The sequence below is a fragment of the Chinchilla lanigera genome, unplaced genomic scaffold (assembly GCF_000276665.1).
Source record: "Chinchilla lanigera isolate Chin_1 unplaced genomic scaffold, ChiLan1.0 scaffold00041, whole genome shotgun sequence".
NCBI classification, from domain to species: Eukaryota; Metazoa; Chordata; class Mammalia; order Rodentia; family Chinchillidae; genus Chinchilla; species Chinchilla lanigera.
In genome coordinates this window covers 5549290-5571093 of record NW_004955442.1, presented here as the reverse complement: position 1 = coordinate 5571093, position 21804 = coordinate 5549290, and the positions used below count along the sequence as shown (strand labels likewise).

The window sequence follows — 21804 nt, the reverse complement described above, 5'->3', positions numbered from 1 at the left end:
CAATATGCAAGATGAGCCTGGGGGATACTGAATTACCAAAAGGGACACGGGAGCCAACTGAGATAGTTTCAGTTGGCTAGACCTGCAGCAATTTGATCAAAATAAAGTAGTATTGGACTATAACTCAAAGTATAGACTAAAGATCCATCTGTGCACACTGACAGGAATAAATGATCAAATGAAAGAATACATAAATGAGGGAGAAGAAACAAATCTCCCATGAAGAATTCTGAACAGTTTATACAGACATGCTCCACTCCGTGAGGCAGAGCATAACTCCCTGCCCTTGGGTGTGGATGGAACATAGTGACTTCCTTCCAAAGACTAAAGTGTGGAGAGAGGAAAGTCGAGTCATTTCAGAATGGAGAAATCTGACAAAGACTACCTCAGCTTGGTGATAAAGCTAACACCGACAATGAGTGATAAATCATCCTGGGATGTCTCCTTGATAGGTTCTCAGGAGAATGTCACTTTACCTTTGTGGTTTTCCTCCCCAACCCCATAACCCCAGTCTAATCATGAGGAAAATATGAGACAAATTCCATTTGAAGGACATCCTACAAGGTGCCTGACCAGTGCTCCTCTATACTATGAAAGTCATAGTCTGTCTCCAAGAAAAACCTAAGAGACATTTAATGTGATACCTCGATGAGATTCTGGAACAGAAAAAAAAAGAACAAATTGGTAAAAGTGAAGGAAGTCTGAGTGAAGTGTGGGATTTAATAGTAATATGCATTGGTTCATTCTTTGTACCAAATGCACCCTAATAATACGTTAATAATAGGAACTGGGTCTAGCATATATGTGTACTCTCTATACAGTCCTTATGCTATTTCTGTAAACTTACAACTGTTCTATAATAAAAGCGTTAACATCACTATGCATCATCCCTACATCACTCCTCATAAGGTTGGTACAAGGACCAAAGGAGACAGTACACATAAGAAGCGCATGGGCCTCTCCGGTGCCATTCTATGCCATTCTTCCTTGTGATAGGTTTTGAAGGATTTACTCACATTGTCTTTCCTCTAAGATGAACCAAACTGATTTAGTCCTTTGTATTTGTCTTTTCTGCACAAAGAAACTCCTAGCATACTCTCAGTGTTTGTAACTGAGCAGTTTTTACCCTAACTGACCCTCTTTGAATCTCATCCACTTTACTTCTGTGGAGTGACTAAGATATGACCACATAATAACAGTGCTTACACGGTGGTTACGGTGGTGTAAGTCTGGCAGGTGCTTCCAATTAGAGGAACTGTGTCTTACCGTTCTCTGAACATGATTGTCAGGTATATGAGGCTCCTTCTCTGTATTAGGAGGGAGAGCATAGGGGTGTCAGCAGCTTCTTGTTCGCTGATGGAGGGTCTTAATGGAAGCCAGTGCCATAGGACAGCAAGTGCTCCTTAGTTCTAAGAATTGTAATAATTTGCAAAATTATGATGAGGTGAGGGCAGATTTTTATGGCTTTGGATAGGGAGAACATTTTAGAGAGGTAGATAAGGTGTCTCTAGGGTTGGGGTGTACCTAGAAGAGAAAACATTCTGCCAAGAGCAAGACATCACTGATATTATGAGATTCCTCATGGACAAAAGTGCAAAAGAAATGCTATTGTGTGTGTAACTACAAATGCATGTAGACATGCACACACACACATATATCTTTGTCTCTTTTCTCAACTTTGCAAGAGCAGTATTTTTGCAGGCTGTAACCTAAATCTTGCCCAGGCTTCACTCTTGCTTACTCGATTGTTCTACTTTTCTTAGATGCCAACTTGGGTTTTCCTCCCATCTGTACTTTCTCCTTCTCTGAATGGATTTTGGGGAAGACTCAATAGAGTACCCGGGCTTCCCATTTTCTGTCCAGTAAAATGAAACATTTTAAAACCCAGCCACAAATGTAAGTTTAATAATTCTTGATGGCTTCCCTGAGACTGAATTTTAATATTTCTCAATATCCAATGCCTGGAAGCTAACACAAAGTGACTATCTAAAACTGCCAGAAATTGGCTTCCTGCGGTTTTGAATGTGAAAGCGGGAACATGATTTTGGGGCAGCTTCATTTCTCCTTTTGAGAGGTATCACTTTGGTGGGCCCTCTCTGTCATGCTTACTTATATTAAATAACTACTTCCTGCCCTTGAGGTAGCTCAAGTCTTGATAGAAATAATCTAAAAGCAAATACTCTATAATGGAATATTAAGTATTCTGTTTAATAATATAAAAGCAATCCCAAGATGTCCTGTGAAGAACATCTTTACAGATTTTTTTTTCTCCTTTAATGAAATGGCTAGCTTCTCCCCCGGCAGGGCTTGAAACAGGATTTGGGCATAGTTATGGGTGTTGGGACAGAGGGTACAAAGATATGGTAGAAGAGTTTACTCTGAAAGATAAGTTTGAGGGCGTCAATTCTGACAATCAGTCGGGGGTTTGAGATTTATTTCCAGGAAAGATAAAGGACTTGCCATCGAACCATTATTTGATTCGTTTACCAATGTCCTTGGCTGTTCTCTATGTACTGCTCAATATTTCAGGTTTTATTTCTAATTGACACATAATAACTGTATGTATCTTTGGGGTACAGGGGGATATTTTATGTAAAGATTAAAGCAAAGCAATGAGCATATCCCTGACCTTAAATATTTGGCATTTCTCTGCAGTGGGAACATGCAAGATCCTTTCTTCTAGCTATTTTGAAACACACATTACTATAAACTGTAGTCACCCTACTGAGACACCAGGATGTAGTCCTCCCATCTAACTATAACGGGACTTGTTGACCAACCTTCCCCATCTTGTCTTGCCCCACCTACCCCAGCTGGAACATTTCTGCTGCACCTCTACAGTGAAACCAGGGGCAGCAGCTTCTCCATTTCGATGAAAACATCAAACTTTGCCTTTTTCACTGTGGCTTCAAGGAGATCAGATTCTGATCAGTTCCAGCTTCCAAAAGGAATCCAGACGCAAATTTTATTACTCAAAACTCTATGTTGCAAGTGACAGGAGCCCCAAAGAGTAACTGGCTACTTAGAAGGGAATGCCTTTATTTCCTCAGCTTCTCATACTGAGGAAAGATTTTCTTTACCTGGAAGGTTCACTATCACTTGACTTCATGGCCTTCATAGCTTTTTACTCCAGTAGTTCTAAATAGAAATATTCATGGAAGAAATCTCAGGGGCAAAGTGTAGTTTATATGCCCCCATCCACCCAATCACTGTGAGCAAAGGAAGAATTATGATTGGTCTGATTTGGGTCATGTGCTCACTTCTATGGCCAGAAATGTGAATTACTGCAGCATTTAGGCCCTTGCCATTTTAGAGTATACACGCCTGCTTTTCAACTTCTAGCTCTTCCGCCTCTGGGCAAGGATGCTTTTGACCACCAGGGCTCACACTGCCTGTAGACATAGCACATCGTGAGTGCTCAGCAATTAATATCTCCTTGGAGCAGCCCTCCACCAGTGATTTGGATTTTTGGTGTCAAAAGGGGCTCCATCCCTGTGGGTGATTTCATTTCAGACATACACTTAACGTCACGTACCAGAGTGAGATTCAACTCAGTTCACCACAGTTGTATGTTGCTTGGCGTCACACTCTGTTTGCTTCTTTTTCTTCCATGTCTCCCACCCTCTTGCTGTGTTTCTTAAGACCGTTTTCCAGATGTGCTTACGTGTGAGACCTTATCTCAGTGATTTCTAAGAAAATACAAACTGAGAGTTATCATGATTGGCAGCTTGTCACATGATTCAGATGGAGATGAAGCAGTATGTTAAAGGAGTTGATAGTTCTGAACATACAGAAAGAATAGTTATCCACTGAAAACTATATACCACACACAACAGCAAGGAATGAGAACTTATAATAAACGACTTCTCACTGGTCCAACATTTGGGCAAAAGTATTCCTGCTTTGACATTCCCAAGGGAAGCAGACAGACCCCCCAGCAGATTGGCTCAGGAGGGGAAGCGTCCAGGCATCCCAGAGTGAAAACCATGCCTTTTCTGCCACTACTTTGTTAACCTGAGGCCTCTGCTCCTCCAGCTGAATCTCAGCCCAAAAGCTCAGACGGGTGTTTTCACCCCTTTTGATGCCAGCCTGAGTTGGGTTAGTTGGTTTATGTTTGGTGATGTTCCTTTTAGTCATTTGGATTTGTGTGATGGCCTCGGCATATTCAGTAACAAAAATATACCGCCTGTATTTGTGCATCGGCTATGGCATCCCTTCCCCTTTTCATTTGGTTTCATTGGTTTTTAAAGCCAAGCATATTTTATATATGTTATGGGTTGAATTGTATAAAGCAGAGCCTGAAATAGGGGTTCAGGTGGATGTAACTCTGAGGGAGTTATTTTCAAATACATTAGAGTTTAAGTGAAATACAATAGGGAAGGTAAAAAAACTACACAAGGATGGAGGTCTCAGATGAAGTCGAGTCCAGGGGTGATCAAACTATGGCTCTTAGGCCAAGTCTGGAGCTACTTGATTTTGCAAATAAAGTTTTATTGAAACATAGTCATGTCTATTTGTTTATATGTTATCTAGGGCTGCTTTCATACTGTAGTAGTAGATTAGTTACAATACAGGCTAAATGCCTGCAAAGCTTAAAATATTTACTACCTGACCCTCTACAAAAAGCAAGGAATGAGAGTGCTACAAAAAGCATTTGACAACCCTAATCCTAAACATGTCCTAATTCATAGTGAGTTTCAGAGCACCCGTTGCTCCTAAAGTTGTCGCCAGTTGTGAAGCAAACGGCTTGTCTTGTCTCCTTGGTGTTAACCATGGATTGGTTGTCAACCATGCATTGGTTGCTAGCCACCCCAAGTTTTGAGTGTGAGATACATGAAATAAATTAAGCTTGAGTTGGTGACTCCATCAGCTGACAGCCATTCTCTGCACACCAGGGGCAACTGAGTTTTTGTCAATCAATATGCACAGAAGCTGGGAAATGGGTGGCTGTAGAAGTATGATAAAGATCTTTTCAAGGTACCTGCAGCGTAGATATAATGTGCACCTGGATTAATGCCTGTACTTCCTGAAGATGGAGAGACCCAAGATTTCCTAGCTGAAACTGAACCATCACTTTCTGAACTATACTCTTTGTCTCCAATTTTATCTTGCCCGTCTCCCCATCTTTTGCGCTCATGAGGAAGATGGGGCCCCTAACAAATTCTCCCCAGTCCTACCAGCCTTTCTAGACCAACCTTGTTCCACTGTCTTCTCTTGTATTCTACAGCCGTGCATGGCCAGGTGCCAGTCTCTCACTTCTGAGACCCCCGGTTTCCCTCTAGCCACAAGGCCCAGGCTGACTTCTCTGCCCACATACTTCTCTAGTGCCTTTTCTCTCCCACCACACTGAACTAGCATTGTGCTCTTCCCCTGGATCTCATCTCAAAGGGTATTTCCTCAAATGAACCTTCTGCAGCCTGTCTTCCCATGGATCCCCTTTCTCTGTAACAGCCAATATTCATTATGTGTGTTTTATATATTTTATATGTCTTATACCAGCCATAGCACATTAAAATAGGTGTAGACTTTTTCCTTGAAGAAAAATTCTGTATTATTTGTATTATTTTGAAGCTTTCTTCCCTATTTAATAATAGAAGCCTCAAGAAAAGCTGCAGTTTGACATATGTAACTTATTTTAATGCACTTTTTCTAACAATTGCAAGATATTTATATATATATATTACAATATAGGCATAATAATTTTAAAGAATTTCCATAGTAACAGGAGTTCAGTTTATTTTTTGTATTTTTATTTTATTAGGAAACAATACAATTGTGCAAAAAAAATCTCTGAACAAATATCCGTACATTCTGGTGCTTATGTTTCTGGAGGCTCAGTCCCTAGCTATAGCTATTGTTTGGTAAACAAATGCACGTACTTTGAATTTCAATACACTGTGCTAACTTCTTTTTTGCAAGTTATAGCAGGTTCCTTGTTACCAGGCACTTAGGAGGATTTTATCTTCCTGACATCTTTGCCAGTGTTTGTGTCCTCCAATGCTTTTAATGGTTGCCCACCTCTTGACAAAGAAATGCCTTCTCATTGTGCTTCTGATTTGCATTTCCTTGACTGTGTCTGAGGTTGAGCATCTTTCTACACAAATATTGTTTTGATAACAAAAATAACCCCTTAATCATGGAACCTTAATATGTAAATTTAAGGGAGAAGTGGAGATGTTTTGAGCACATACTCTGTCCTTGAAGGTGAAGTCCCCCATATGTCCTCAGTTGCTCTCCAGTGAGTTTGGTTGTTTATTTTTGCTTTTCTGCCCCTCATGTTCCCAAAGGGTATGGAGAGTTTTAGTTTCAAGGGATTTGATGATGATGGAGGTTAGTAGAAGGTTCTTCCTTATCTGTGACTGTCTCTCTGCCTCTTCACTTTCAGATACCACCCAGATGAACAATGCAGTACCCACCTCTCCTTTGCTCCAGCAGATGGGCCATCCACATTCATATCCCAACCTGGGTCAGATCTCCAACCCCTATGAACAGCAGCCACCAGGCAAAGAGCTCAACAAATATGCCTCCTTGAAGGCAGTCGGTAAGGCCTCTGCATGGATCCCTGTTTTCTTTCTCCTCCCTCTTTTCTCTGTTTGTGTTCTTCTAAACCTCTTTCTCTCCAACTTTTCTACCGCTTTCTCCCTCTCTCTATTTCTTCTTTTATATTCTGTTTTTCTGTGCCATTCTCTTTATCTATCTATCTATCTATCTATCTATCTATCTATCTATCTATCATCTATCTATCATCTTTCATAGGTTTCTTTATATTGGACCCATGTTATTGAGAACCAAAGTCCCTTAGCTGTTTTCTCTCACTAAGCTCAAGTCCTACTTTACTACATTGATGTACAAAGTAGTGCAGTTGGACATCAGCCACATGTTGGATTTATTTGCTGGGGAGTGGATCTGGATACTCATGTGGTGTCCTTGATACCCAAACACTTTCAGTATCCTCTATCTGCCATAGTGAATTCTTAGGAATCCAGACATGGAATACAGGTCTCTGAATGCTTTGCCTTTTAGTGAGTAGCATCTTTCACCTACACAGTCCATCCCATCTCTCTGAGGTTAGTATGCAATGCACATTCCTATCCCAGGTAGCCTCTGATACTCCAAATGTAAATATTTTCTGGAACGGGCACCTGGGGCTCCATAAATTGAGTCTTTACCAAGTGTGCAATACTGTGTTAGATCTTTACTCACACTGCCTCACTGATCCAAAGAGGAGGACACACATCATCCCAATTGTTGGTTTAGGTAACATACTCAAAGAGGCTGGTTTAACTTGCCCCAAATCAAACAGCAGAGGGTAACAGAGCTGATACTATCACTGCCCTGGTTCTTTGAAACCCATCCCCCACTCATTCTTGAGGGAGGATGGTAGTAACCTCTACAGTGACCAAGGATTTGAACAGTTTGCTTCTAGAACAGTTCCACTGGATGGAAGCAGTAGCCACACTAGTTAGTGATTCCTGATTTGTGATTGGCTGTAGCAACCTCTGTTCTCCCTAAGCAAGCATCTCTTACTTGAGGATGTTAATTATTAGAATCACGTGCAAAATAGGTTCAATACACCTATGCCCTGGCCCCACACTAGAGATTTTAAGTAAACTGCTTGAGGATGGGATTCAAAATGGAGCATTTTGGATGCTTCCAAAGTGAAGCCAGCAGAGCCAGGGTTGAGAGCCATTGCTTTGAACCAGCCCAGCAGTCCAGCACCCAGGAAAACCAAAGCCCGTCTCAAGTGCCTGCTCTGAGCTCCTGCTCCTAGGTGTTTTAATTGTTCTCCACATTGCTATGCATTCTTACTATAGCGGAGAGCCCTCTTCTTTCCTTTTCACTGTGTCCTATGAGTTGTTTTCCCTCCCTGTCTCAGAGGAGAGATTTTCAAGCCATTCTTTCTCCTGTACCTGTTCCTTGTCTAAGTTTATTCTGTGTAGAGTTCAAAGGAGCCATACAGATACAGGTTCAAGCCCTGACCCTATCACTTCTTCTCTGTGACCTTGGGCAACACATAGGTCTCCATCTTCTAGTCTGTAAAATGGGCAAAAAGGTGTCAATGAAGATAAAGCAAAATGACAGATTATGGCCTGGTAAAGACATATATATATATGTCATCTCCCTTCTCCAGAGCCCACTGGTTTGTTACTGGCAGCTGCACAGACGAATCCTTTCCTGATTCCGTTTCATAATATGCTCAGGTCTCTTGGAAAGGTCTTCTTCTCAATTACTGTAAGCATTTTCCTTTCAAATAGGAAGAAGACTTGTCTATGAGAGCCCACAGTAATAAAACAATTCACTTTTTCTGAGACTCTACTGTATCTGCAGACTATACTAACTATACGGCCCCTTCTTCCCTTTGGATGTTTGTAGTCTTTTTTTAAGTTCTCAATATATTTGGTTCCTGGAAAAGTTTGGACACGTGGAGACCTCACAGTTCTCTTTTCTTGCCCCACTGCCAAGCCCCTCATTAGAGATGGGAAGAAAATACTTGTTGATTGACTTCAGAATTAAATATCCTAATGCTGTGAACTAACTCCAGAACCCAGAGGACAGGCACTACCTTGTGTCCATGATGCTTGCGTTAACCATGGACTGTAGACATAGGATTCATGAAGCAAGCGTATGGGTGCCTTGTATCAGGCCAGGAACAGACTAGGTGATTAGAAGTCTATCTTTAGGAACTCACATTCCCCATCTCCTAGGACTTCCAGATGGAACCACTGAAAGAGGGATCGAGCCAAATTTATAATAGCAAGGTCACAGGTTGTGCAGCTGGACACAGGCTTTTCTAAATCTGCAGCCTTGTGTGACATTATCTACTAGTTACTCATGTATCATGCTTTATTTTCATGCCCAACTCTCGATGCCCCCAAACCTCAGATTCCCTCTCTTCTATATTGCATGTTTGCATAGCATATGTAGCCTAAGCTTGTTCAAATATACTCAGATATTACTAGGAAGGGATGAAAGCTGTTGCCTAGGAGAGCAGGAATTAGGCATCCTCACCGCAATATAACTGTGAAAGACCTCACACACTATTTGGTGGCCTGCCCCCTTTTCTGAGCCTTGAAGTTCAGTGATAAATGGCACCTGCTGTTGGATTTGGTTCCTATTTAGGCATTAAAAATATCAGCCCAGATTTTTTTTCAGGACTTGTCACGTTATCCTATGCAAATTATTTCTTCTACTTAGGCTTAGAGTCTCCCCCGACCCTCCAATACTCAGTACCTCTGTGGTAAATAACAGTGAGATGCTCCAACAGAGCTTCTTTATACTCTCCAGGATTTAGGCAAGGCTCTGTTAGATAACAAATATCTGCAAAGCATTTGAAATTAAATTTGCAATACGAAAATCTATTTGACACTTTTTGTGTAACCCTTAGTTCCACAAATTAGGGACTCCTGAAATGTTTATTGAATGAATGAATGAATGAGCCTATCTTTGACAAAAATCAAAGAATAGCTTTGTTATAAGGAAGAATTCTTATATTGTGTAGCAAACTGAAGCATTTCTCTTGTACAAACCATCCTGGATATGATTAATGGAACCTTTTTCTTCTTTATCCTTCTTTTGGAGAACAGTAGGATATATGGGGCTTTAACCGAGGGGTCATAGATGGCCTTGTGAGCCTCCAGCAAGTGGAGCACCAGTTTCGAAGCAGGATAAAGAATGACTTGACCCAATGGTTACCCTGGCATCCAGCATCTGGCTGCATCAGTGAACTGCATATCCCATAATAAATGTCCTTTCGAGGGTTCTTTATTAAGGCATAATGTGATCATGGTGTGAATGCTGAAATGCATTTCATTAGTGAAATCATTACCACCCAGGAGAGAAGTTGTTTAAAAAATGGTTTGCTGTTGAAAGCCCTGCAACTTCTCCTAACTAGACTCATTTCCTAAAAACTTTAAGGAATAAGGGAGAATTGGTCAGCCTCTAGGGTTGACTACTAAGTTCAAAAACTAACTCTGGAAAATAAATTTCTCTTGTACAATTTAATATCCAGAAACTGAGGTTTATAATCAGAAGTTCCATCTTGGCTGAATTTCTGGCCTTACTTGGCTGTATGACATTAAGCCAGCCACTGAATGTTTGGACTTGAATATCTTCATGTGGAAAACAAGCCAAACTATATGGCCCCCAAACTCCAGTCCTATTTTAAAATTTTAACATTAAGAAGTAAGCAAGCTCCACTCATTGTAACTACTGAAATACTGTGGGTCGTTGCTCATTTCCATTCATTCACTGCTAATGCGGCAAGAAAAAAAAGATTTGAAGAAAGGGTGTTATTCTTTGGTTGTTCCTGAAACACATTCTCCCCCAACTCTGTGTTATTTCATTATTTTATTTTTGTTGGGTTGTTTGAGATCATTCTCACTTATGGTTACAGAGGGATCTTTTCTTTTTAAAACTCAGGGATCAGGGAGTGTATAGTATGTGGCTGCTGAATGGTCTCTGCTCTCAAGGGGCTCACTGCTCCACTACTGGTAAAAAAAATGAGCACATGCTAGAGAAATGTCAGTGCCAAACTGTATAGAACTCTGTATAAGAAAGAGTGTTGCTGGGGATATAGCTCAGTGGCACAGCACCTGCCTGGCAAGGGCAAGGTCCTGAGTTTGATTCCTGGTATCAAAAAGAGAAAAAAAAGAAGGCGATGGGGATGAATTATCACTCATTCAGCTCAATTCATTTATTCATTCTCCAAGCGTGGAATCTGGTGTCCCTTGATTATAGGTCCCACTGAGGCATGGGCCATGTCTATCCTGTTCGTCAGTGTATCCCTGGAATATAGCACCATTTGGGGGCACCTAGTAAGTGTTTCCACTCCCTATCTGTAAAACCAGGGCACAATAGCACAGGGTAGGAACCACGTCAGGTCAGGAGCCTGAAACGGTCAGCAAGAAGACAGAAACATAGCCTCACCTCTGCGGGATGGCATCGATCAGGACTGAGTGCAGGACCCAGCTAAGGCACTATCAAGAAACTGCAGAAATTACTTAGTCTCAAGTCTCACTCTCCCTATCTGCAAAATGAAGATAATAATATGCAGCTAATGGCTTAGAAAAGTCAATGATATAACAAGGTAAAGTTCTTACCCTGGTACATAGTAAATACTGAAGCATATTAAATTCTCCAGACCACAGTCCTTTGTTGGTCACATTATTCCTCTAATTTTCAAGATATACTGGTATATTAACATGCAGTCACCCAAATTTCATTTTTGAGGGAGAAGGAATTAGATCTGTATTCTTCACTTCAGTTTGAGAAAGACATAAATGAAAGTTGGCTCACATCGTGGATCTGATCAAATAAGCAAGACAAAAAAAAGTAAATTGCTTTTCTGAGAATCGCAGTACTCAGCAGAGTCAGCCCAGACGTCGCCACAGTCTCCGTCTATAGCCTGGACAGTGAAGGTCTGGTTGTGTGAATGGTACAATCCATCAAAAATGTTTCATTTCACTCAGTTGACTCTCCTTACTAAGACTGCAGTGAGGGCTTAAACAGTTTGGAAACATTTTCTACCAAGGTTTAAATTGAGAAATGTGTCTTGTAGACTGACCCAACATGGAACTGAAAGACTTGGTTAAGCACCCATGTTCCCTGGCCTGAGCTGCCCAAGTGACGGGTAGTTACACTGGGAGAGCCACCTGCAGCTCTTTAAGAACCAGCCTCTTCCTTTCTATACCATGGGTTCATCTCCTTTTAATGAGCATTTTTACCCAATAACTATTTCCCTAACATCCAGTACCGTCACCAAGTACATAGTAGGGACTTAAGTATATGTTTGGTACTGCTTGTGCTACCTTATTAAGGGCCCTCATTGCCAATGGATTTATGAAGGAAACTGGTTATTGCTTTGTCAGAGCTAAACCCTGTCTTAGGTTGTAGTGACAGAGATGACAAAGGAGTAGTTCCTGCCTTCAAGGCAAATAATGATGGGTTTGATTTGGGGGTGGGATGATGTCCTTGGAATCAGTGACTCAGGGATTGGTCAGCCTTGTGTCCACCAGCACAGGAAGGTCTGGGGCCATATCACTATTTCCAGATGACCAGGGCTCTGAGGGAGAAGAAACACCAAGTCACCCCAGGCAGATCTCACTCAATTTTAACTTCATTCCTCTTTCCCTGCCACTCCAATCTCTCCTCTGTTGTGAGTGATGAGCGTGTAGAGTTTAGATCCCCAGGAGGAATGTGGCAATTTGAATGTCCTTTGGCATGCCTGGGAGGCCAACCAGAAATGTTTAAATGGGGCCGGATCTGTGCTCTGTAATCATTCAGATCACAGACTGTTGCCTGCATCCCCTCTCGGTAGGCAGCCTGAACTATCTCTGGAAATAGTGCAGACAGTGTTGAGGACTTGGATACTGCAGGGAGATTCCTAAGAGAGGAAAGGGGAGCAAGGAGGACTCACTGATTAGCCAGTCCTCCAGCTAATGTGGAGAAACCGTTATGTGTAGAGTGGCCCCGCTTTGAGTAAAACCCAGTCTTACAGAGAAGGAACATCAAGGGAGGGGCGGTGTAGATGTGGTCCTTCTCATCTTCCTTTATTTTATAAAACAGTCAACATGGGATTCTGTTAATAATATGAGAGTCTCCCAGGCCTCATTCAGAACATCTGAAAGGGAACTCAATTTGGAGAAACTGATTTATAACAAAAATTCCAGGCATACATCTGTTCTGTAAAGCAATGAATTACTCATTACGCGATTCTCAAATAACAAGCTGGATCCATTTAGTACTTAGGGGAATTTCCTTACCTTAGGAAGAGTGACCCTTTGGAGAAAATTGGATTTATGCATTCATTCAACAATATTTTTCCAACATTGACTTTATGCTAGGCACTATGGTAGCAAAATCTTATCCAGTATTTATAATTATGGCCCTTGGAATCTGTCCTAAACCTGAACCTGGAACTTGCATTTGGAATAACACAACCCCCACCTTGAGGGGGGGTTGCAATAAAGCAGGATCAAAATTTATCTCTTGTCATCACAGTGTAGTCATCAAAGTGACCTCATATAACTCAAATATTCCTCTTTTGTAGCAAGTTGAAATTATGAGCCAGATTTACTGCCTAAGAATTCTCTCACTACATTATATAACTGAAAATATCTGAGCACTGAGGGGGCTTCCTTTGATCTTGTGTCAGGCATTAACACAGTTCTGCTTCAAGGCCTTGCACACAGAGGCACAGGGGGCTGCATGTTCGTACTCAGCTCCCCTCTGTTCCCTGGGTCCCCTGAGGGCTACCCCCATTGGGGGCTGCAGCTGGGGCAGCAGCAGCACCTGGGTGTGAGGGCGTAACAAACAGGCCTGCCTGGTGCACAGATCAGCATCTCTCAATTGTCATTTTTTTAGGAAATTCTGATGGTGACTGGACAGTGGCGACACTTAAGTCACCAAAAGGTACCGTATGGCCTTTTCTGCCTCTTTTGTCTAGGTGTTGTCAAATTTAATATTAAATAATGAAGGAAAAGAGAGTCCTGGTGTCTGTATATGACCCAGTGTGCATTTATGTCTGCCTTGGGTGGTATCTCTAAGTTCCGATGTATAGGTGTTTGTGTGTGTGTGTACGTGTGTACATGTTTATGTGGGCCTGGGTATGGTCTGTCTACGCTCTGGGCAGTTGTTGAACAATGTGCCACACCCTGTGCTTCCCAATATTTGTTGCCTGAAGGAAAATTCTTCTGCCAGAAAACATCCCAGGTAAGAAATCCAGGAATTTTTCCTTTTTTCCTCAGAAAGCTACAAAAGCAAAATGGGATAACACAGGGCAGGTTAATGCGGGGAGCACGACTTCTGATGGAAAGGTAAATACAGTCATGTCGTTGACTAAAAGTTTGGGGGAATGATTAGCCTTTTAGGAACAGGATGTACTTTTTACTTTCCTAGGCAGAAAGGTGAGGAGCAAGACAAGCAGTTCGCAGACCTGAACCTGGGAGGTAACTAGCTGGGTGAGGAGGCCAGATAATAGCTATAATTACTTAACTCCCTACTGTGTGCCAGAGCTCTGGTCCTTCATATGCATTTTGACCCTTCATTTTCCAGTGATTTGGCTGTGTAGGCATTGTCATTCCCATTTAGAGACAAGGTCACAGGGGTCTCAAGAAGGTTAGTTACGCCTATTTAAAGGCATACAGCTAGGTGCTAATGGTGGCTCTGCGATTTGAACTCACGACTGTCTAACAGCAAAGCTACTTTTCTCTAGGGGAAATGGGAGCAGCTCTTTTCTGGACAGACCGGAGCCACTTGTAATTTTTCATCCTTTATGTTTTCCTGGGTTCAGAAATAGAAAGAAAGCAGCTGGCCCAAGGAGGTGGAGGTAGAACTCTTGAATGACCTTGAGCTGAGGGAGTGTAGGAGACAAAGCACAGCTCCGTGCAGGGTATTGGCAGGACCATTTTGCCTTCTCGAAAGAGCGCTCTGACTTCCAAAAGGAGGTGGTTAGGGAGAGTGGCTGCTCAGAGGCTTTTTCAGGCAGGCGGTGACCTGCATGGGATGGGGGAAGGTGGCATGGAGGGATAATGCAGAGCGCGTGCGCGAGTGGGTGTGATGGGAGGAGCAACCCAAAGACTTGTGGCTCTCGCATTTGAGCCACACAAGCGCACACTAGCATCACCTGGAGGACTGTTACAAACCAGATTTCTGGGCTCCACCCCGGAGCTTCTCCTTCACTAGGCCGTGAGTGGGCCCTGGGAATTGAGTTACTGTGAGTTCCTGCGGTGAGGCTGATGCTGCTGGCCTGGGGACCATACTTTGAAAATCACTGCTGTAGAGAAACCATTCTGGGAGGCTGTGACACTTGTATGAGGTCTCTAGGTATTTTTTCTGAGGTTTACAGTTCTGAAGAATGGAGTCTGACCGGGGCCCTAGAGGCTCAGAAACACCTGGGTTCAGGGATGGGGCTGGGGTGGGAGGGAATCAGGTCCCACAGTGGGAAAGGGAGCTTCAGAGCCACATGTTTAATGAGAATCCCCTGACTACCCAGTTGCTGTCGAGATAGAGACAGATTTTCGGGTCTTGCATTAGATAATAATTGTTCACATGTCAAAGTCCATTTTTAGAAATGCAAACACTATTTGGAACATGACAGACCTACTAATTTGAGAGGCATAAATTTTTTTTCTCTCCCCTGTGAAAAACAAAGCCATTAGGACCCCGTGACAGCATTTGGAGGCAGTCTGCTTCCCTGTCCTTAGATTAGCCAGTTGTCAGATACATTTAGAAAAAATTTCAGGACAGGTCAAAAGCAAAAAATAAAAGAAAAGAAACAGAAAAAAGAAAGAGAAAGGAGGGGAGGGTTTGAAAACGGTTTTCTACCCACACTAGGCTAACTTCACTTGTCCTGCTAAATGCACCCTTATTTATTTTGCCTTGTCTGGAGTAGGGTGGAGGGAAGAGCTCCAGAGAAGGCCAGGCCCAATTTTCTTTGAGGTCACTGGTCTTTCTGTGGTGTTGTCTACTAACCTCCAGGTCCTGAGATAAGATAAAGAATATTAGCAAAGTTGGAGGGTTTTCTATGGTCCTGCCACTTTAAGAGGAAGAAACTAGTTGAGTATGATGGGCTTAGGCTCAGATTCATCTGAATTCTAATTCTGGCTCCATCACAAGGTCTTGTTACCTTACACAAATTGTTCTGCCTCTCTGAGCCCGTTTTCTGACCTGAAAATGCAGACAATGAAACCACATACCTCCTAGATCACTGAGAAGATGGGATAATGTTTAAAATATGTGTCAAAGTACATAGCATAAGGAAAGTGGTAAGTGCGTACAGGGTATTATATTATTTTGCCATTACTATCAAGTCAACAAAATCCTGTGACTCCCCCAAATTCCCTGGTAAACTCCACTTAGCCCACCATTCCCCAAGCATTTTTGACATCAGCTCTCTTCTCTCTTGAGGCAAACCAGTTAACATCTTAATATCCGGTGGTGCAAATGTTGCTGGGTGCCCACTTTGAGAACATCAAGCATGAACTAAGAAGTAGATGAGGAGAGGGTGTCACGTGGGGAGTTTGAATAAGAAAGAGTAGCTGTGAGGACAAAATCCTGCAGGATACAAGTGTCTTGATGCCACCTGCATTGACTGTTACCGTAAAGAGAACCTACATGCCAGAACAAGAAATGGTGTTTCACTCCTTTGCATTGTCTGATATCATTACTTAGGGCTTCCCGTGCAAGTCGCCCCCTGGTGGTCACTGCTGTTGATCCACCTGTGCCCAACCCTGGTAACTTTTGCTTTGTTTAAAATCTACCAAGAGAAGATATTACTTCAAGTCCAGCAGATTGTACTAATCAAGATGAAGCATGTCTCCAGGAATCTCTTTATTTTTCAAAATGAAGCTGAACTTTCCAGAGCTACCCTGAAGCACTGAACTTGGGGAAACTGATACTGTGATTAAACTGGTCTAGTTCTGCGCGGAATCAGCCTGTTTTCTCTTGCCCAAGCCACTCCCACCCTGTAAACTTCCGTTTCTACCGCTGTTGAAATAGAGGCAGTCAGGATATCCACCTGCACTGGGTTTGAGGGAGAGATTGTGTGAGGTAATGCAAGCACACTTCTTAGCACAGGGCTTGGTATACAGTAGGTGCTAAACATGCATAAAAGAGGCTAGTGCTCGCGTAATTTCCATTCATCTCTGCTGCAGATATTATTCTTAATGATCATGAGAGAGTGTTTCAGAAATAAATACACTGCACTCTGCTTTTCTGCTGTTATAAGTAAGGAAATTGGGTCCCCTGGGAAAGGAGGGTTGCCTAAAGTCACACAAGAAAATTACACCTCAACAGGACCCTGAAGAAGGGCTTCTCAGACCTCAAAGAAAGGCTTAAGGGCTTGACTCAAAAATCTCTGGAGATGCAGGATACAAATGTAAATCCCGAGCCCACCTACTCCTAAAGACTTGGAACATCTGACTATGGGGCCCAGCGCATTCACTTTTAAGGGCATCTCCTGCGTTATTCTTATGTACACTACAGTTTAAACTTACCTTTTTCTAATACCCAAACTTAAATACAAACACAGTTTATCCTAGAGCCCCAATTCTTACAGTGTCCTGCTCAACATGAGTATTTTTGATGTTCGCTAAAATGAAAGTTTTCTTAATGGTCGTTTGAACTGGGCCACAGCTGGAAGATAGGCCCATCAGAGGTAGACTCCCTTGGATTCAGTTTCCTGCTCTGCCACTCATTAGCAGTAAAAGAGTGACTCGATAGCCAAATTATTCACATCACTGGACCTTAATTCCTTCATCTGTTACATGGAGTCGTGTTGCCTTATCATCTTTCCTTATGGGAATTTGAATGTGATTGTGTAAGTGAAATAGGTGCAGCTGTATCTAGCCCATAGTAGGTTCTCAACCAATCTGAGCTATTTCTTTCTCCTAAGAAAATTGATGTAGCCCAGTGAGAATTGTTCATCCAGGAGACTCTATGGGAGGCCCAGGCAATGGAAAATGTGTAATTGGGTTACAGTTCCATTGGAGTGCACACATCCCACAGACCATCCTGGGGGAACACTCACCTAGAGGCTGCCTCAAAACATTACTTCCTGAAATTCTGGCCTTTGCAATTTCCTGATTTGGGTTATTGGTTTGGTAGTGAGCAGTAGAATACAGAGCAGGAGGAAGATAGGGGGTGATGTGAGGTGATATTTTTTAATAAAAATCAAATCCCACCTGCTCTTGTGTTTGGTTCTTTTGAAAAGCACACAGCAAGCACTGGAGTTTTGACGGGCGTCCTTGCGAACTCATAGGGCATGAAATGAGCTGGTGGAGCAGGTTCTCTGGGTTTTAGAAAATGCCATCACCTCAGGATTGTAATAAACATTTTACTGGTTTGAAAGCAAGTCTCCCGGAGCATAAGCCGGCTAGACCCATTTAATTCAAAGCTACCTTGCTGGATGTCCACAGTACATACTAGGACTTAACATACATTTAGTAAACAAATTTTTAACTGAAGCTGGGCATACTATTTGAAGTAAATCTTGTCTTTTCTAAAGAAGGACTGAAAAATAGGAAATCAGGCAAGTGGGAGTCAGGAGACCTGTAGTATATTCTAGACCCAGTGCTACCTCCACCCATGTGGGTGTATATTTGGATGTCCTGGAACCTGAGCTAGTATGGCCTATCATATAAAATGGAAAGTTTGGGATAAAACTGTCATTTTTGTTCCTGTGTTTCCATAAAGATTCTAGATTTTTCTCTGATTAGCTTTTCCCTGTCATGTGTCAACCTCTGAACAAATCGTGACAGCGAAAGCAACAAAATGGGCTGTTTGTAGTCCCTGGGGAAAGAGAAATATTTATCTAAACCACATGGGTTAAGAAGGGGGGAAAGTCGATCCCACCTGAAAAGTGAAGACCCTTCCCAGAAATAGGATGAATGAATGATTCATGTTTTTGTCAGTTATCTATTGCCACATAATATGTGTGACAAAGGACCTCAAGGGTCATGGTCTGCAATTTATTGAGCTCAGCATTTATCGGATCAAGAGTCTACGTGCTAGTGATTTATGCTGGTGTGGAATGTTCTTCAAATCTCAGCTGACTTCACCCATCTGTCTGGATGTTGGCTGGATGCTGGCGGAGCTAGGCAGGCCTTAGGCTGGAGTCAGCCAGGTGGCTCTGCCTCGTCCTTGAGTCTCATCCTCAGAGAAGAGAGCCAGACACTTTATTATGGCCAACATGCAAGAGCACAACCAAAGCCCAGCAAACGTCTGTTTGCATCATGTCTGCTAACATCACTGCTCATGTGAATGAACTCAGAATCCAGTGTTGAAGAAACAATAGCTCTTTTTCTCTTTTTCCCATGGAGGCTATTCACGTGGAAATGAGTATAGGCACAGGGAAGGGCAAATAACTGATTCATGTAGTGATCTAACATAGGGTCCCAAATTTTACCATGATGATTCATAGAGAGATACAGCAAAGTGGAAAATGGCAAGTAGCACAAGGAGTCTTATGCTTAATTTGCTTCATTTAAAGGCCACAAGTTGCATACAATTTCGCCAGCATAGAGTTGATCAGAAGACCAGCTGCACAATGGATTTCTGAAAAGAGGTGTGCCCACCTAGCGGCAACATAGGTTGTGTGGAAAGGCGGTGAGTGAACATTCAGTTTCTAAGGGGGCCCTGTTGAGTTGGGCTCTGTGGTCAGCTGTGGCTAGAGCATGAACCTCTGCACCTTTGAGCTTGGCAAGGGCACAGACTAAATGCCTAAGGGAAGAGACAAACGGCCTGAGGTATCAGAGGGCTGTCAGCAGCAAGGGATGCACAGTGGACTCCTGGAAGCCATCACAGAGCTGGCTCGTGGAACAGCCTCGGCAGCGTGCAGCAAAGACCAGGCCAGGCAGTTTCAGAATCCTCCCCAGCAAAGGCAGCAAGACTTCCTGACAGGAGCCTTCCAGACTAAAAGGGGCCAGAGTCTTGCACATCCCCTTTCTGGTTTCCTCTCAGATGTGAATCAGGAAAGATATGGTGTCTCACGAAGAGTGCCAGATGCCTTGAGCTTCCTTAGGACCTGGTTCAAATGCACTTCTCTCTATGTATGTCTCTGCAGCAAAGACCTAAACCGGGGGAAACTAGGATGGTTCACTATACAGACAAATCTTCCCTAACACTCTCCTGCCTGGTCAGCTCAGCATTTTTCCTTTCTTTCTTGCTTCTCCCTGCTGAGATAGCCTCAGGAACCTGCCCAGCTTGGACTTCAAAAGAAGGGGAAATGCCTAGTATTTTATTAATAACATGAACTATCCCCCTTTTACTTTTTAATTTAGCTTGTGAAGGAAGAAAAAGGCAGAGACACAGAAATTACTTCTTTATAAATTAGAGTAAATATTGTCTGACATTACCAAAAGTCTCCATGCATGCAGTGGAATAAGAGGAAGACATGTTTCTCACTCATGTAATAGTTCCAAGGGGAGGGGTCCTGGTTGGTGGGCCAGCTTCACAACAGTGGTCACTTTGGGACCCCCAGAGCCTCCCTCCTTGTTGCCCCATCATCCCCTACTGTGTTCTCCTCCACATTGTTACAGTTGCTTCCTGTCATAGATCACTCTAGCCTTTGGGAAGGAGAGAGAATACCCACTCAGGACAGGAATTTTCTTGTAAGTCAGTAAGGTGAGGTGGAAATTTGAGGCATTACTTTTGCCAGCATTCCATTGATAGATCAGTCATTGATGAGAGATCAGCCACGTGGCTAAATTTAGCTTCCAAGAAGGCTGGGAAGTCTAGTTTGGAACTGGATGAACATGTTCCCATAAGAAAGACTAGAACAGATGTGACCCAGTAGATAAGTGTGGCAGACACAACCATCTACACTATCTTACAGATGAGGTTGTACATTTACAGAGTCTACTGTTTGCCATGAACAGTGTTGTGAGCTTTTATATACCTAGTCTCATGTGCTTCTCCACTGCACTCTGCAAAGCAGATTTTATTACCCTCACTTTATATTCATTTTATTTTCTAACAAAAACGTCAATAGCAGCTGAAATCTATGGAACGCTTACCGCGAGGCAAGGCCATTGGCACAAATTACCATACCTGGTTCTCTTCAGCAGTGTCCACCACCCTGCTACATAGGCTGTGTTATTTTATTTTTAGTTTTGTGGGTAAAACTTTGCTTAAGGTCTCAAGGCTACAAGAGGAAGAGTTGGGATTTAAACGTATTTCCAACTCTTTCAAAGTGCACATTCTTCCCTCTATACTGTAAAGAGGATTTTTGCAGTCACTAAGAGCAGATGTACATACTTTCAAATTCTGTTATATGCGCTGGTGAACTGCACCCTCCAAATGCTCAGCACCATTAATTCCTCTTTCCTTCCCAGAATTTCCCTGCTTTTGCTGTTGATGTCTCCCCTTTTAAGACTGGGGACTCTGCTCCAGCTCTCAGGAGCCCAGTGTGAGATTCAGAGGCAGTACTTGGGGTCTCATCATCATCAAAAATGATGTCAGCTCTCTGAGGGGTAGGGCAGGGATAGTGGAAGCACAAGGAAGAAATATTAATATCTCAAAAATAGGGTTTCACTATATTGTCATGGCAACTGTATCTACCCCCACTGACACAGAAGGCCAGCTAAAGGAGAAAATACATTAAAAGTGCTCAGAGAGCTCCAGGCTGGGGTGAGGGTGAAGAAGCCTCAGTCTCCTTTCAGTCCTATGAGAAGCATGTAACTCCTTATGTAACCCAGCTCAGGGGTCGGAGGCCACATTACCATTTGTGTCCAGCCAGTGCCAGCACATCTCAGAAGATTCTGGAATCCATGCCTCTCATAGTGAAGTAACCAGCGGAAGGCTAGAAGAACCAGAGCCTGGAAGGGAGGGTCCCATGTCACTCCTTGTACTTTTCTCCTATCTCAGTTTAAGGAAGGAAAAAATAAATCTATTTGGCTTTGTTAGGGGTAGGCATTGGAGCCTCACTAAACTTCTGGTCATGACATGTTGATGTTTGGTATTGAGAATATTTGTATCTGTGTAACTCGGTCTCTGATGTTTTGAAAGAATTAATCAAGAAGAGTATTTTTTTTTTGCATTATTTTCGCCCCTGTAGTTTTGAGGGCGTATTACCCCGCACATAGAAACTTGTCAAACAGTCATCTTCTGTAATGCAGACAAATTAAATGCATAGTGAGTGTTGTAGCCATAAGGTCAAGCAGTGGAGCCAAGTATCATGGTTTCAAATTCCAGGTTCATCACCTGGATAATTTTCTAAATCTCTTCAAGACTCAGTTTCTCCACTCATAAAATGAAATCAATTTTAGCACTTACCTCATTAGCATACTGAGAGTATTCAAAGAGGTG

At 42.6% G+C, this 21804-nt stretch overlaps 1 protein-coding gene across 2 annotated transcripts in view; it reads left to right on the top strand.

Moving 5' to 3' along the window:
• Shisa9 (shisa family member 9) overlaps positions 1–21804 on the top strand; it is a 279705-nt gene that overhangs the window by 245983 nt on the left and 11918 nt on the right. The window contains exons 3-4 of one of the 2 annotated variants that reach the window (XM_005391145.2): positions 6386–6541; positions 13363–13410. In XM_005391145.2, the coding sequence (XP_005391202.1) occupies positions 6386–6541; positions 13363–13410 (204 nt within the window). The remainder of the gene's footprint in view (positions 1–6385; positions 6542–13362; positions 13411–21804) is intronic. The other variant, XM_005391146.2, reaches the window with a different exon arrangement.